A 12947-nucleotide genomic window follows, 5' to 3' on the forward strand; every position below is an offset into this window, starting at 1 on the left:
AGAAATAGTTGCACAAAATAATTTTTGAAAAAGAACTTAACTAGTCATTTTACTAGTCACAGATTCCTGATGAATAAAATGAAGACATAGATTTAAATGATCAAATCATAGCATTGAGAACACAAGCAAAGAATTAACAAAAAAATTTAATAGGCTTTTCACTTTTTCTCTCATTACAGAAACACCAACTCTTACTATAATGTCTTCAATATAGGTAGTTCTCTACTTAAAAGAAGTTATTTTTTACAATTACTGGGTAATATTAAAAATTAATATTATAATAAATAAGATTTCTGGAGAAATAAATCATTTTTTAAAATAGTATATGAAATAAGAGTTTCAAAAGAAATACATAAAACATAAATTCATAAAGATTTACAATCATCTGATTAAGATTTGTTTAGAAACTTCAGACTCTATGCAGTTAAACTCTGAACTGGCATGAAGAACCTAAGAACGTAAAACTGGCATGAAAACCTGAACCTGGCATGAAGTACTTTGCAATACTAAACTGGTTGTTTTGGGAAGAAGGAAATTTCTCTGAATTATTGCTCTCATGTTTAAAGATGGAAAAGCTAGAAAGAAAAATTAAATTACTTTCCCAAAGTCATATAAGGGATTTAAAAAGTCAGAAAGAGATAACCAGACTACCAAATGCTATTCCATCTATATGAATATACATTAGCATATAAAACAGGAGTCGCTCACCACTCCACTTCGGAGCATTATTTGTAATGTGAAAGAATGTCCATGAGTTGCAGCAAGATGTAAAGGAGTGCATCCACGATCATCTTGAGCTGTCAGATTTGCTCCATTGATCATAAGAGCCTAAAAATAGAGAAATGGAATGAGTTTACATGAGCATAGATATTAAATCATAAATGGAGATATAGATTATTTAAAGGCAGGCAATTTATAAACCAATAGATAAATTATTAGATATGTTCTTACATATGTGCTACAGGCAAACTGTGGGAAAAAAATGCCTGAGGTATTTTTTAACTTTGCCTAGGAAACATTTGTAATACTTGATTTTATATTGAGTTGAGCATGTACATACAATTTATAAGATACACTTTTCATGAGCAGAGATTAATAACCACTAAGATACTTTATTGCTAAGCTATTAAAACTTAAATTTAAACTTCCACTATTTTAAAAGTAGAATCTTTTATTAACTGAGTTTTGAACCCAATGAAGGAATTTAATTATTAAAGTTACATTCTAAGCTCCAAATCAAGCTTCTAACTACATCTAACTAGGTTCCATTTGCAATTGGTCCAGTTTCTACATACAGGTTATATCATAAACACAGCACATTCCTCTATATGATATACAGAGTAACTGGTTTAAAAGAATTATTAGTACCCAACTTCAAGATTTACTACAAAGGCAATCAAGATAGTGTGCTATTGGCCAAAGAATAGACAAATGATTAATGGCACTGAATAAAGAACCCAGAAATAGACACACATAAATAGTCAACTGACCTTTGTCAAAGGAGCAAAGGCAATATAATGGAGAAAAGATTCTCTTTTCAACAAATGTTGCTGGAAGAACTGAGCATCCACATATAAAAAACAATGAATCTAAACACAGACCTTATACCATTCAAAAAATTAACTTAAAATGGATCACAAATCTAAATGCAAAACATAAAACTATAAAACTCCTAGAAAATGGCATAGGTGTGTAACACTATGAATCTGTTTCCTACTCTATAAAAAGGGAACTCATAGATTTGTTGTGTTAAATGAGATGATACATGGGAGGCTGTGATTGGCACATAATAGATGCTCAATAAATAATAATCATTCTTTTTATTTATTCCTAACATATTCCCCATGTGAAATGCTTTCTTACTACTTATCTCTTTAAAATCAACCCATTCTTTTGGGCTTAGCTGATGTTGTATTTTATCCATTTATGATCCTTCTACCTCCTTCTAAGTTCTGTAATTCTTTTCACCTATGCTTTTCATTAAAACTTTCATCATACATTTTGCTTTTTATTGTTTTATAACTCACTAAGTAGAGTTCCTGTCATTTCAAACAGAGTCTTAGGCTTCTTATAGGCAGAGACAGTTTGCTTACATAATTCTCTATTCTTACAAATTCCAGTCTATCTCAGCACACTGATTAAATCTAGTTACTCTAATAAACTAGATCCTACCAACCACATATTAATGTGTTACCCTGGCCAGGAAACACATTAAATAAATAATTTTAGGCATGGCAAATGTCTTAGTCTACTTGGGCTACTATAACAAAATACCATAAACTGGATAGTTTATAAACAACAGAAATTTATTTCTCACAGTTCTGGAGGCTGAGAAGTCTAAGAATAAGGTGCTGGCAGATTCTGTGTCTGATGAGGGCCCATTCTGCATAGACGGAGCCTTCTCACTGAATTCTCACATGGTAAAAGGGGCTAGCTAGTTCTCTTGGGTCTCTTATAATGGCATTAATCCCATTCATGAGGGGAAAGCACTCATAACCTAATCAGCTTCTAAAAGACCCCCACCTCCTAATACCATCACCTTGGGTGTTAAGATTTCAACCTACTATTTATTTTGGAGGACACAAACATATAGACTATAGCAGCAAGCTATAAAGAAGGTAATCTGGGCATCACTGTGATATCTCTCAAAATAACCCAAATAGATAGCCAACTACTTCAGAGAGAGAAGAATATCTGGTCTCATATCATTTGTTTTAAATGAACAGTTGGTAACCAAATATCTGAGTCATCTGAGTTGTGGAATCCAGTAAGTTCTTATTTAGAACATAAAACTAAATGCATTGGATCAAATAATTAGAATAATAGCAGTAGCCCAACAGAATTATGCTAAAATAATTGAGCTTACTGAATTTTAAAAATGTAATCATTATTGCTGATTGTAGAACCTTGAAAAAAAAAATTAAACCCAAGTTATTATTACCTGCATACAAGCATCCTGACCCCTGATTGCAGCTATGTGAGCTGCTGTCCAACCTCTTGTAGTTACTTGTGTGATATCAGCTCCATGCCAGAGCAGCCAATGAAGACACTAAGAAAATAAGAATGTTAACAAGTGATAAGGCAGATTTCTAAACATTTTTAAGTCTTTTTTAAATTTAGTCTATTATCATGAAATCTCCACTGGGAAGCATCATAAGTAAATGAGGGAACAAGATATAGGAAAAACAGGTGCGGTGCGGTGAATCATCCCTATAGTCTCAGCTATTGGAGAGGCTGAGGCAGGACGATTGCTTGAGCCCAGCAGTTTGAATGAGCTACGATCATGCCAATGCACTCTAGCTGGGCTGATAGAGCGAGACCCTGTCTCAAAAAAAAAAAAAAAAAGAATAACTTCAGTGTCCCAAAGAAAACAATTATAAAACTAGACAAAGTTGTCAAAACAACCATTTAAAGATTCTGGAAATTGGCCAAAGGCATAGAACAAAATGCAAACTATTTATTAAAGAAAATCTACTGAATCTCAGTAAGAACAGGGGAAGTCTGTGATATTTTAGCCTTGGGCTATAACTATCCCTACCCCAAACTCCATGGGACAAAAGTTCTACTCCAATGGACATCTCCATTGCCCTACCATAGAAATTGACTTTATTTGGAACATAAAAAATTGTATATCCAGGCACCTTGTCAAAAACAATTCTGATCTCAGTAGCCAACGATCTGCAAAAGCCAAAATCAGAGCTAGCCTAATGTTATGATAGTGATTGGAACAAGCAATAAAACTAAAAGCCGCCCAAAAAATTAATAAGAAAACCAAGAAATCAGGTAGCCAAAGTGGGCCTTGCTACGATTCTACTTATCCCCTGTGATCCAAAAGTTTGTATGCATGTACAAGGCTTCTCATATTCAGGAAAGACTAAAGGAGGCTAGTCATCCCTGCCTAATTAACCATGAAGCCTTGCAAACAGATTTAAAAAAAAGTGTCAGGTTGATTTGTTAACCACTTTGAAAACATTCCCCAAGCCACACATGGACCCATGGGTAAAAGATGGAATCCTTACTGGCTCAAGGTATTTAAACATAACCTCTGACCAATCACTAGCTGACCACTAAGCTATGCTGACCTAGGAGTGGCCCCTAACAAGTCAGGCTTAAAAATAAACACAAGAATTTAAAAAAACAAAAAGGTGAACAGAGATATCAGTGGCCACACACCGTACAGGGAACAGACTCTACACAATTAATCCAGGCAAGCCACTAAAAAACCAAACAGTAATAACCACTCCTGGGCAGAGGTAAGGAGAAAAGGATCAGAATACAGAGTGGCTACAATATATTACATAAAATGTCCAGTTTACAAAATGTCAAGTCAAACTAAAAAGTAAGGACACACAAAGAAAATAAAAATGTATAACCTATACATACAGGAAAAAAATTAATCAAAAGAAACAGTTTCTGAGGGCACCCAATATTGGACTTAGCAAGACTTCAAAGTAACTATTATAAATATGTTCAGAAAACTACAGGAAACTGTGCTTAAAAAATTAAAGGAAAGTATGATGACAATGACTCATCAAATAGAAAATACAGATACAAACATAAAAATTACAAAAGAATCAAAGGGAAATTTTGGAATTGAAAAGTATATCTGAAATGAAAAGTTCACTACAGGGGCTTAATAGCAGATTTCATCTGAAAAAATGAAGCCTAATAAAGCATAATTTTCACCAATTGTTAGTTTAGTGATTATTTCATACCACCAACATATAAGTACCACAAGTCTTAAGAAACTTCAGAAAGGAAAACAAACTATAAAAGTGTTAATGTAGGCTGGGTGTGGTGACTCATGCCTATAATCCTGGGAGGCTGAGGCAGGAGGATCACTTGAGGTCAGGAGTTTGAGACCAGCCTCACTCAGCAAGAGCAAGACTTCTGTCTCTACTTAAAATAGAAAGAAATTATCTGGCCAACTAAAAATAGAAAAACTTAGCTGGGCGTGGTGGCGCATGCCTGTAGTCCCAGCTACTGGGGAAGCTGAGGTTAGAGGATCACTTGAGCCCAGGAGTTTGAGGTTGCTGTGAGCTTGGCTGATGCCACGGCACTCTAGCCCAGGCAACAGAGCAAGATTCTGTCTCAAAAAAAAAAAAAGTGTTAATGTAGTGTTCAAGTAGAGAGTTAGGAGATGATCCTCAAATGGGAATGGAGAAAGGCACCAAAATCTTTTGGTTTACATTTATTTTTGTTAAAATTCAACAAACATTTATTGAACATCTGCTATGTACTGTGCCAGACACTAAAAATATAAATATAAATTTAATTCAACAAATTCAGCAATACAACAAACACTTATTGAGAACCTACAATGTGACTCCAATATGCCAGACACTGTGCTAGGTGTCATGGAAAAAAGATGAATAAGACCCAAATGCTACCTTCAAAAACCTTAAAATCTAAAGGAGAACACAATTCAATAAATAGAATTTTTAAAATGTATAAGATTTAACCACATGTTCTCACTTATAAGTGGGAGCTAAGCTGTGGGGATGCAGGGACATACAGAATCATACAGGGTCATTTTTTTTTTTTAACATCATCAGGTGTCCCTGAATAGGGCCCTAGCCTTATTCAGAACTACCACCCTATCCCCTCCACCTGCACCCTACCCTACACACATGAACTCCCTCTTACATGGAAAGCATAATCACATTGGAGACTCATTGGGGAGGGTAGAAAGGGGACTGAGGGATGAAAAACTACATACTGGGTACAATGTACACTATTCAGGTGATGGGTATGCTAAAAGCCCAGACTTCACCACTATATAATTCACCCATGTAACCAAAAACCATTTGTACCCCTAAATCTATTGAAATTTTTAAAAATATGTAAGATTTATGGGTAGCACTAAGGAGTCAGTAGCTAGTTGGGAAATATTGAGAGGGAAAATACAGAGGGCTTTACCAAGTAAGTGCTGCCTGACCTGGGTTCAACCATGTAGCCACTGGAAAGAGGTGAAACCAAGTAGATGAAACAGCATGTGCAAAGTCTATGATAACATTAAACAGCAGATTAGTTTGGGAAATGATAGTAGTCACCAGCACTATAACATAAAACAATTATGATGGGAGATGAGGTTGGAGAGATAAGTCTGCCAAGTTAAATAGCTTGAACTTTATCCTTTAGGTAACAGAGAGTCACTACAGGGTTTTTGTTTTGTTTTGTTTTTTTTAATTTTTTGAACGCTTCACGAATTTGCGTGTCATCCTTGCGCAGGGGCCATGCTAATCTTCTCTGTATCGTTCCAATTTTAGTATATGTGCTGCCGAAGTGAGCACCACTACAGGGTTTTAAGGGGATTTTAAGTAATATAGATTTTAGTTATACAGAGATAGCTTTCTTTATACATAGAATATGGACTATCGGTAGACAAGACAAAAAAGAAGGAAATCAATTAGATCTAAGGCAATGGCTGTAGGATGCAGAGGACAAATTCAGGAGACAAAGATGGAGCAGAATGAACTGACCTAATGACAAATTCTCACTGCATCAATCTGTATCATGAAATTTACCTTCATCTTGACAAATGTTGATAATTTAGTTTTGCTTTTGTGAAATATTAAGATAACTCAATAATGATTCAAAGATTACCCTGGAAAACTATGAAAGGGAGAGAAAAGAATAATGGTTTTAGTTTTAGACCAATTAAATTTGAGATGCCAGTCAGATATGCATGAGCTATTGATCAAGCACCTAACACATAATCCAAAAGTCAGGAAAGAAAGCAAATATATTAACTATGTAGAAGTAATAAAGCCAAGGAAGTCTAAAAGACTGCCTGAAGAGAAAGAGTATAAAGTATGAGAGAGAATGCCAATGGCAAAAATGTAAAGAATACCTATATTTACAGAGTAGGAAGGGTAAGTTAACCAAAGACCAAGTGAGAGTAATCAGAGAGGCTGAAAGGGTACCAGGAAAGCAATGAAATAAATGTTATATCAAGATGTCCTATTTGGATACAGCAGAGTAAAATCAGTACTTTCCTCTTCTAAAATCACCCAAAAGCAACCAGCAAGAAAAACAGAAAGAAAACTCCAACTCTGATGAAACTAGGAAACATCTGTAACTCAAATCACCAAACAAATGAAAAAGCTGCCAAAGTGCAGATCAAACTGGGAGGTGGGAGGAAAGAGCAGAGAGAACACCTACCCAGGGCTACAAGCTCACAAAGAGCCATCAAGGTACATTTCTCCCAAGTGAGAGGGATCCACTGAAAGCCCAAAGTGAAAAATCTCATGTTTACAACAGTACAAGTGAGGCATACAGACTGGTAGAGGAAGATTCTCTGGACCAGGTTTGGCTACAAAAAGCAGAGAAGTCCAAACAATGAAGAAATCACACAGAGTAGCCATATTTATAGAAAATAGTCTGTGTATGTGGCAGGAGTGAAAACAAGAGACTGCATTGTGAACAGACCTACTGCAGCCTACAGCCTGGGGAAATGTAGTAGCTAAAATAAGGCTCCACATACACAACCTTGAATCATGAAAAAAATTCCAGTTGGCCTTGTACACAGCCTAGGAATAAGAAGACTTGCATAACAATATTCACTAAGCAGTTTGTACTAGCTAAAAATTGAAACCAACTAAATATCCATTAATAGAAAAATGGATAAATTCTGATATCAGTCTAAGACTAGACTATTACAACAGGGCTGAAGGAAATGACCTAGAGTACATATATGTAACCAAATGGTTAAAACGCAAAAACATATTGTTGAACAAAAAAAGCAAGCTCCAGAATGATACACATAATGTGATGTCATTTATATAAAGTATAATGCCATTCAAAATAATTATATAATCATATGTAATAATAGTGTAAAGCATAGATGGGAATAATAAGCACCAAAATCATGGTAATAGTTATCTCTAGAGTTGGAAGGAGAGGAATGACAACTGAGAGGAGTACTCGGGGACTTCAACCTGAAATATTCCATCTCTTTTCTAAAAATCTGAAGCAACTATAGCAAAAATGTCAGGATAGGTATTCATTATGTTATCCTCTACAAGTTATCTTCTATGCTTGCCTCTGGAACCCACCCAACATATTGTGAGAAAATATAAACTAGCCCATGTGGAGAGACCTCACAGACAAACCCACATGGAAAGGTATTAAGGTGCTCAGTCCACAAACAGCATCAACCACCAGACATCTTAGTGAACAAACATTCAGAAGATTCTAGTGCCGGTTTTTGAATCTTCCAGCTGAAGCCCCAAAAATCAAGAAGCAGAGATAAGCTGTCTCTAGTATTCAAATTCCTGGTTCACTCATGAGTATAAATAAATGGTTATTTTTTAACACAAAGTTTTAGGGCAATTAGTTATAAAGCCCTAACAAAGCAGAATACCCAAATATTAAACTGAATTAGACTAAAAAGAAACTATTTGCAGTACCTAGCATAAGGTCTCAGCCCTGTTCACTAAATTTACAAAACTGCTACAGCTGTAAACTTACCTCAGTTTAATAACATGTATAGCTTCTTACCTCCAAACTTCCAGAATGTGCTGCCCAATGTAAAGGGCTAAATTTATGAAGAATGTCAACTTCATTAATACTGGCTCCACGTTCCACTATTTCTGAAAGCTGCGTTACATCTCCAGCTTTTACTGCATCATGTATGCTACCAAAATGCACCTTCTTCCTGGTACCTATTGAAAAATGAAATTGCTTAAAATGTACTACAAAACTATGAAAGAAAAAAAAGACTGAAACAATGATCCAACAGAAAGCACAATATCACTTTGGCTTTCTAAATAATTTGCTACAAAGATGTTTGTGATTAGTATCTTAATCAGACTTCCAGTTTCGGCTCTGACGTGTCAAGAGCATGGAGATTTTCCTGCCCTTATAGGGAAAAAACTGAATAAACTGAAAATCAACAACCTTTCTTGGACTCATCAGAGAACTGAGGTCTCAGGGCAAACTGCCACTCCAAACCTAGAGAGAGACAAATACAGAGACATGCAGTCAAGTTCAGCTTATCTGGAGCAGAAGCTGCTGGAACCATAAACTGGTAGAAGTGCTTAAATGGCAATTTTGATGACTTGCCAGAAGCTGAGTATATACTAGCCTTAAGAATGAGAAACTCTTAAGAGCCACAGTCTTAGGAAGTCCTTACACTTTCATAGATTTTTACTTTCAGAAACCCTACCAGACTATCACTGTAAAGCCAAGAAAAATCACCTCATGTCTTTGGCAGGGGGATGGAGAAAGCAATCATTTTGAAACATGCCCAGCGTGTTCTCCCTAACAAAGGCCTCCCTAGTGCAAAAGACTTTACCAGAGCCTTAGCTGACATACGCAGATATATTTTATGAATATTTTTCTTACCTTTCTAACTCATATGTCTTACACTAAGAAAGTAACAACAAGTCACAATTTTTCAGGCCCACTATAACATGAAACATTTTAATGTTTATTGTGAACCAGAGGCAAATAAAGGTATCTAAGCATGAATAGATAGTAGAAAGAGAAAGAAGGAGAAAACAGTTCAACTGAAGCATTCCCTAAACAAAACAAACCAAAAAAAGGCATGATTCCGGATGTCAAGTTGTTCCGAAAACAACTCACCAACATTTCTGGCAAATAATCTATGCAACCTTGTACTACTATTTATCTATCTATATGTCCTCTTCTCCATAATTAGAATGTTAATTTCTTAAGAGCTAGAACCATGTCTTACACTGGAATCATGTCTTACACCAACTGTTAGCAAAACGCTATACGTTGTAGTCAAAAACCCTTTCTGAACATCTACCATGTGCCAGGCACTATGGTAACATGATGGAAAATAAACATGAATTTATATAAATACACTTTCCTTCTACCAACACTTTAAAATCTCTTTAGATAAATATAATGAGAACAAAAACCTGAACAGTAGGATGTGGTCCAGAAACAACAAAAAAATTTTTCTATTGCTACAGCATAAAATGGAAAAAGAGGCTAGAACTAGACAAGAGACAGACTATGGTGAAACTTGTAAAAAAAAAAAAACCTTTGCCTTGAGCAGACAGTAGAGAATCATAGAGGGATTTTAAACAGAATAATTACAATGATCAAATTTGTAATGCTGAAATTACATAGCAGGATGCAGGGAGGGAAATGTATTGACTGGGGAGCAAAAACGCAAGACTAGAGAGTCAGGAAGATCATATAAGAAGATAGCTACAATAGTCTAGACTAGAAAAGTTGAGACTCTCAATTAAGATAGTGGCAATGGGAACAAGAAAGGAGACAGATTCAACCAAAACTAATGGAAATTGGATAAACTGATTTGAGATGGATATGGTGGGTGAAATAAGGGAAGAGTAAAGGAATAACTGCAAGGTGTCTGGCTTAGTCACCTGAGTCCTGTGATGCCATTAACTGAGACAGCAAACACTGAAGGACAGAGAGGATGTATGGATGTAAAATTACATTTTGGACATGCTGATCTTGAGGTGCCCAAGGAAGATTTCCAGAAGGAAAATCTATATATAAGTCTGCAGCTCAGAGGAGAGAATGTGGAATTCAGGTCTCAGTGTTAGGAGTGTCTCGGTATTAAAAAGCTTTTTCTGACCTCCACACTCAATCTATACTGGAACCAATGGCACTCTACTGTCCTTTATAACACCCATCACACTGGTCATTATTTGCTCAGTATTTATCTTCCCCATTAAAAGGTAAGGATGTGCCTATCTTCTTTACTGATATTTCCTTAAGACATAGCACATGGTAGTACTCAATAAATATTTACTGGATGGTTGAATGAATAACATAGATTTGGGGGTCATCAATAGGGTTGAAGTGATAGTATATGACAAGAAAAAGAGGACTAATGATGGCATCATCAAGGGAAAAAAAGCAACATTAATGAGAGGGCAGGCCGGGCGCGGTGGCTCACGCCTGTAATCCTAGCACTCTGGGAGGCCGACCCGGGTGGATCGCTCGAGGTCAGGAGTTCAAGACCAGCCTGAGCAATGAGCGAGACCTCGTCTCTACTAAAAACAGAAAGAAATTATCTGGCCAACTAAAATATATATAGAAAAAAAAATTAGCCGGGCATGGTGGCGCATGCCTGTAGTCCCAGCTACTCGGGAGGCTGAGGCAGTAGGATTGCTTAAGCCCAGGCGTTTGAGGTTGCTGTGAGCTAGGCTGACGCCACGGCACTCACTCTAGCCTGGGCAACAAAGCGACACTCTGTCTCAAAAAAAAAAAAAAAAAAAAAAAAAAATGAGAGGGCAGATGAAAAGAAGTCAGAAAAGGAAAGGGAGACTGAATAGAGTGGAAAGAAGAAAACTAGATAAATCTAATCTGTCATCTCCACAAAGTCAAATGCTGTATTGAAGCCAAGTAAGAATTTAAAAGAGGCCGGGTGCGGTGGCTCACCCCTGTAATCCTAGCACTCTGGGAGACCGAATCAGGGGGATCGCTTGAGGTCAGGAGTTCGATACCAGCCTAAGCAAGAGCGAGACCCCCTCTCTACTAAAAACAGAAAAAATTAGCGGGTGTGATGGCGCGCTCCTGTAGTCCCAGCTACTAAGGAGGCTGTGGCAGGAGGACCAATTGAGCTCAAGAGTTTGAGGTTGCAGTGAGCTACGATGAGGCCACTGCACTCTAGCCGGGGCCACAGAACGAAACTGTCTAAACAAACAAACAAACAAAAAAACTTATAAGAAGTCTCAGAGGACTGTGCAGATGGAAAGAAAGGGAAGAAAGCTGAAATGAGGGAAGATGGGGAACGAGTAAACAAACGGCTTTGGGATCCACTGAAAATAGATTAAAGGGGAAAGGAGTGACAGCTGAGAAAGAGAAATGCCAGAAAGGGCTAAGGCTGATGTGGCCTTAAGTGAGAAAAGCAGGGTGGCAGATATAAGGGCCAACAAAATAGTCTTACTCACACGGGTTTGCAGTCTCCCTAGAGGAAGTGGAAGGTCCTGAACTGGCCACCCCGGGCATGGTGCAGCCCGTTCGACTCTGGGGAGGAGTTGAGCCCAGGCCCCTGCTGCTGCGGCGGTCTTCACTTGCTCTCACCCACGAGCCACTGGAACGGCAGCGGCCTTCTTCGCCGTCGTCTCCAGGACTGGGGCCACGATCCTCCCCTGCTCTCTCCGAGGAGCCCCCGCAGCGGGGACCTTCGTCTTCGCTGTCTCTCTCCCAGAAGCCACTGAGTCGGCGGCTGGCGTCTTCACTGACGCTCACCACGGAGGAATCGCTAGCTGCGTAGCCGCGGTCTTCACTTACTCCCTCCCAAGAACTACTGAGGCTATGGCCGCCATCGACACTTCGCCCCTCCCAAGAGCCAATCTCCCCGCAGCCACTGGTTCGAGGGCCCCAAACTTCACGGACTCTCTCCCAAGTACCGCTGAGGCAGAGGCCACGATCTTCTCTGACTGTTCCCCTAGAGGCGCTAGTTTGGTAGCCGCCGACTGTACTTAAATTCACGTCGCGGTCTCCCCTTACTCCCTCCCAAGAGCTGCTGTGACAGTAGGCACTGTCTCTCCTAACTCTCTCCCGAGAGACACTGCGGTGGTGGCCTAGGTCTTCACTGACCCTTCTCGAGTCACGGCGGGAGAAGCCGGCGTCTTCATTTGCTCTTCCCGCGGAGACCCTGGAGCAGCGGTCTCCGTCTTCACGTTTTCTTTGCCCGTCGCTGCAAAGAAAGTCCTGGTCTTCACTAACTCTTTCCCTTGAGTTGGCTCCGCGATGGCCTTCTCGGCCGTTTATCCTCCACACGCGGTGGCTACTGCGGCGGCCGCCGTCTTCGTTTGCTACTTCCCGCGAGTCGCCGGGGCGGCGGCCGCCTTCAGTTAGGACCCTTTGAGAGTCGCTTTCCAGCCTCCCGACTCCCGCCACCAGGCTGGAGTGGTGGATAAGCCGTCGCCTTGGAAACGAGTAAACTTCCGACGTGCTGCGGTCATTTCCGGTTCCTCGCGGCTTTTCGTCAA

At 38.7% G+C, this 12947-nt stretch overlaps 1 protein-coding gene and 1 non-coding gene across 2 annotated transcripts in view; both read right to left on the reverse strand.

Moving 5' to 3' along the window:
* ANKRD42 (ankyrin repeat domain 42) overlaps nt 1-12720 on the reverse strand; it is a 40894-nt gene extending 28174 nt beyond the window's left edge. The window contains exons 1-5 of the mRNA XM_069469151.1: nt 11901-12720; nt 8590-8666; nt 7489-7491; nt 2942-3049; nt 709-828 (exon numbers count right to left, since the gene is read on the reverse strand). Of these exons, the coding sequence (XP_069325252.1) occupies nt 709-828; nt 2942-3049; nt 7489-7491; nt 8590-8666; nt 11901-11958 (366 nt within the window). The 5' untranslated portion in view covers nt 11959-12720. The remainder of the gene's footprint in view (nt 1-708; nt 829-2941; nt 3050-7488; nt 7492-8589; nt 8667-11900) is intronic.
* On the reverse strand, nt 6187-6293 carry LOC138385511 (U6 spliceosomal RNA). Its single transcript, XR_011233745.1, has one exon. It is a non-coding gene; the product is annotated as a U6 spliceosomal RNA (small nuclear RNA).
* Nucleotides 12721-12947: the final 227 nt, after the last annotated feature.

The sequence above is a fragment of the Eulemur rufifrons genome, chromosome 6, assembly GCF_041146395.1.
Source record: "Eulemur rufifrons isolate Redbay chromosome 6, OSU_ERuf_1, whole genome shotgun sequence".
NCBI classification, from domain to species: Eukaryota; Metazoa; Chordata; class Mammalia; order Primates; family Lemuridae; genus Eulemur; species Eulemur rufifrons.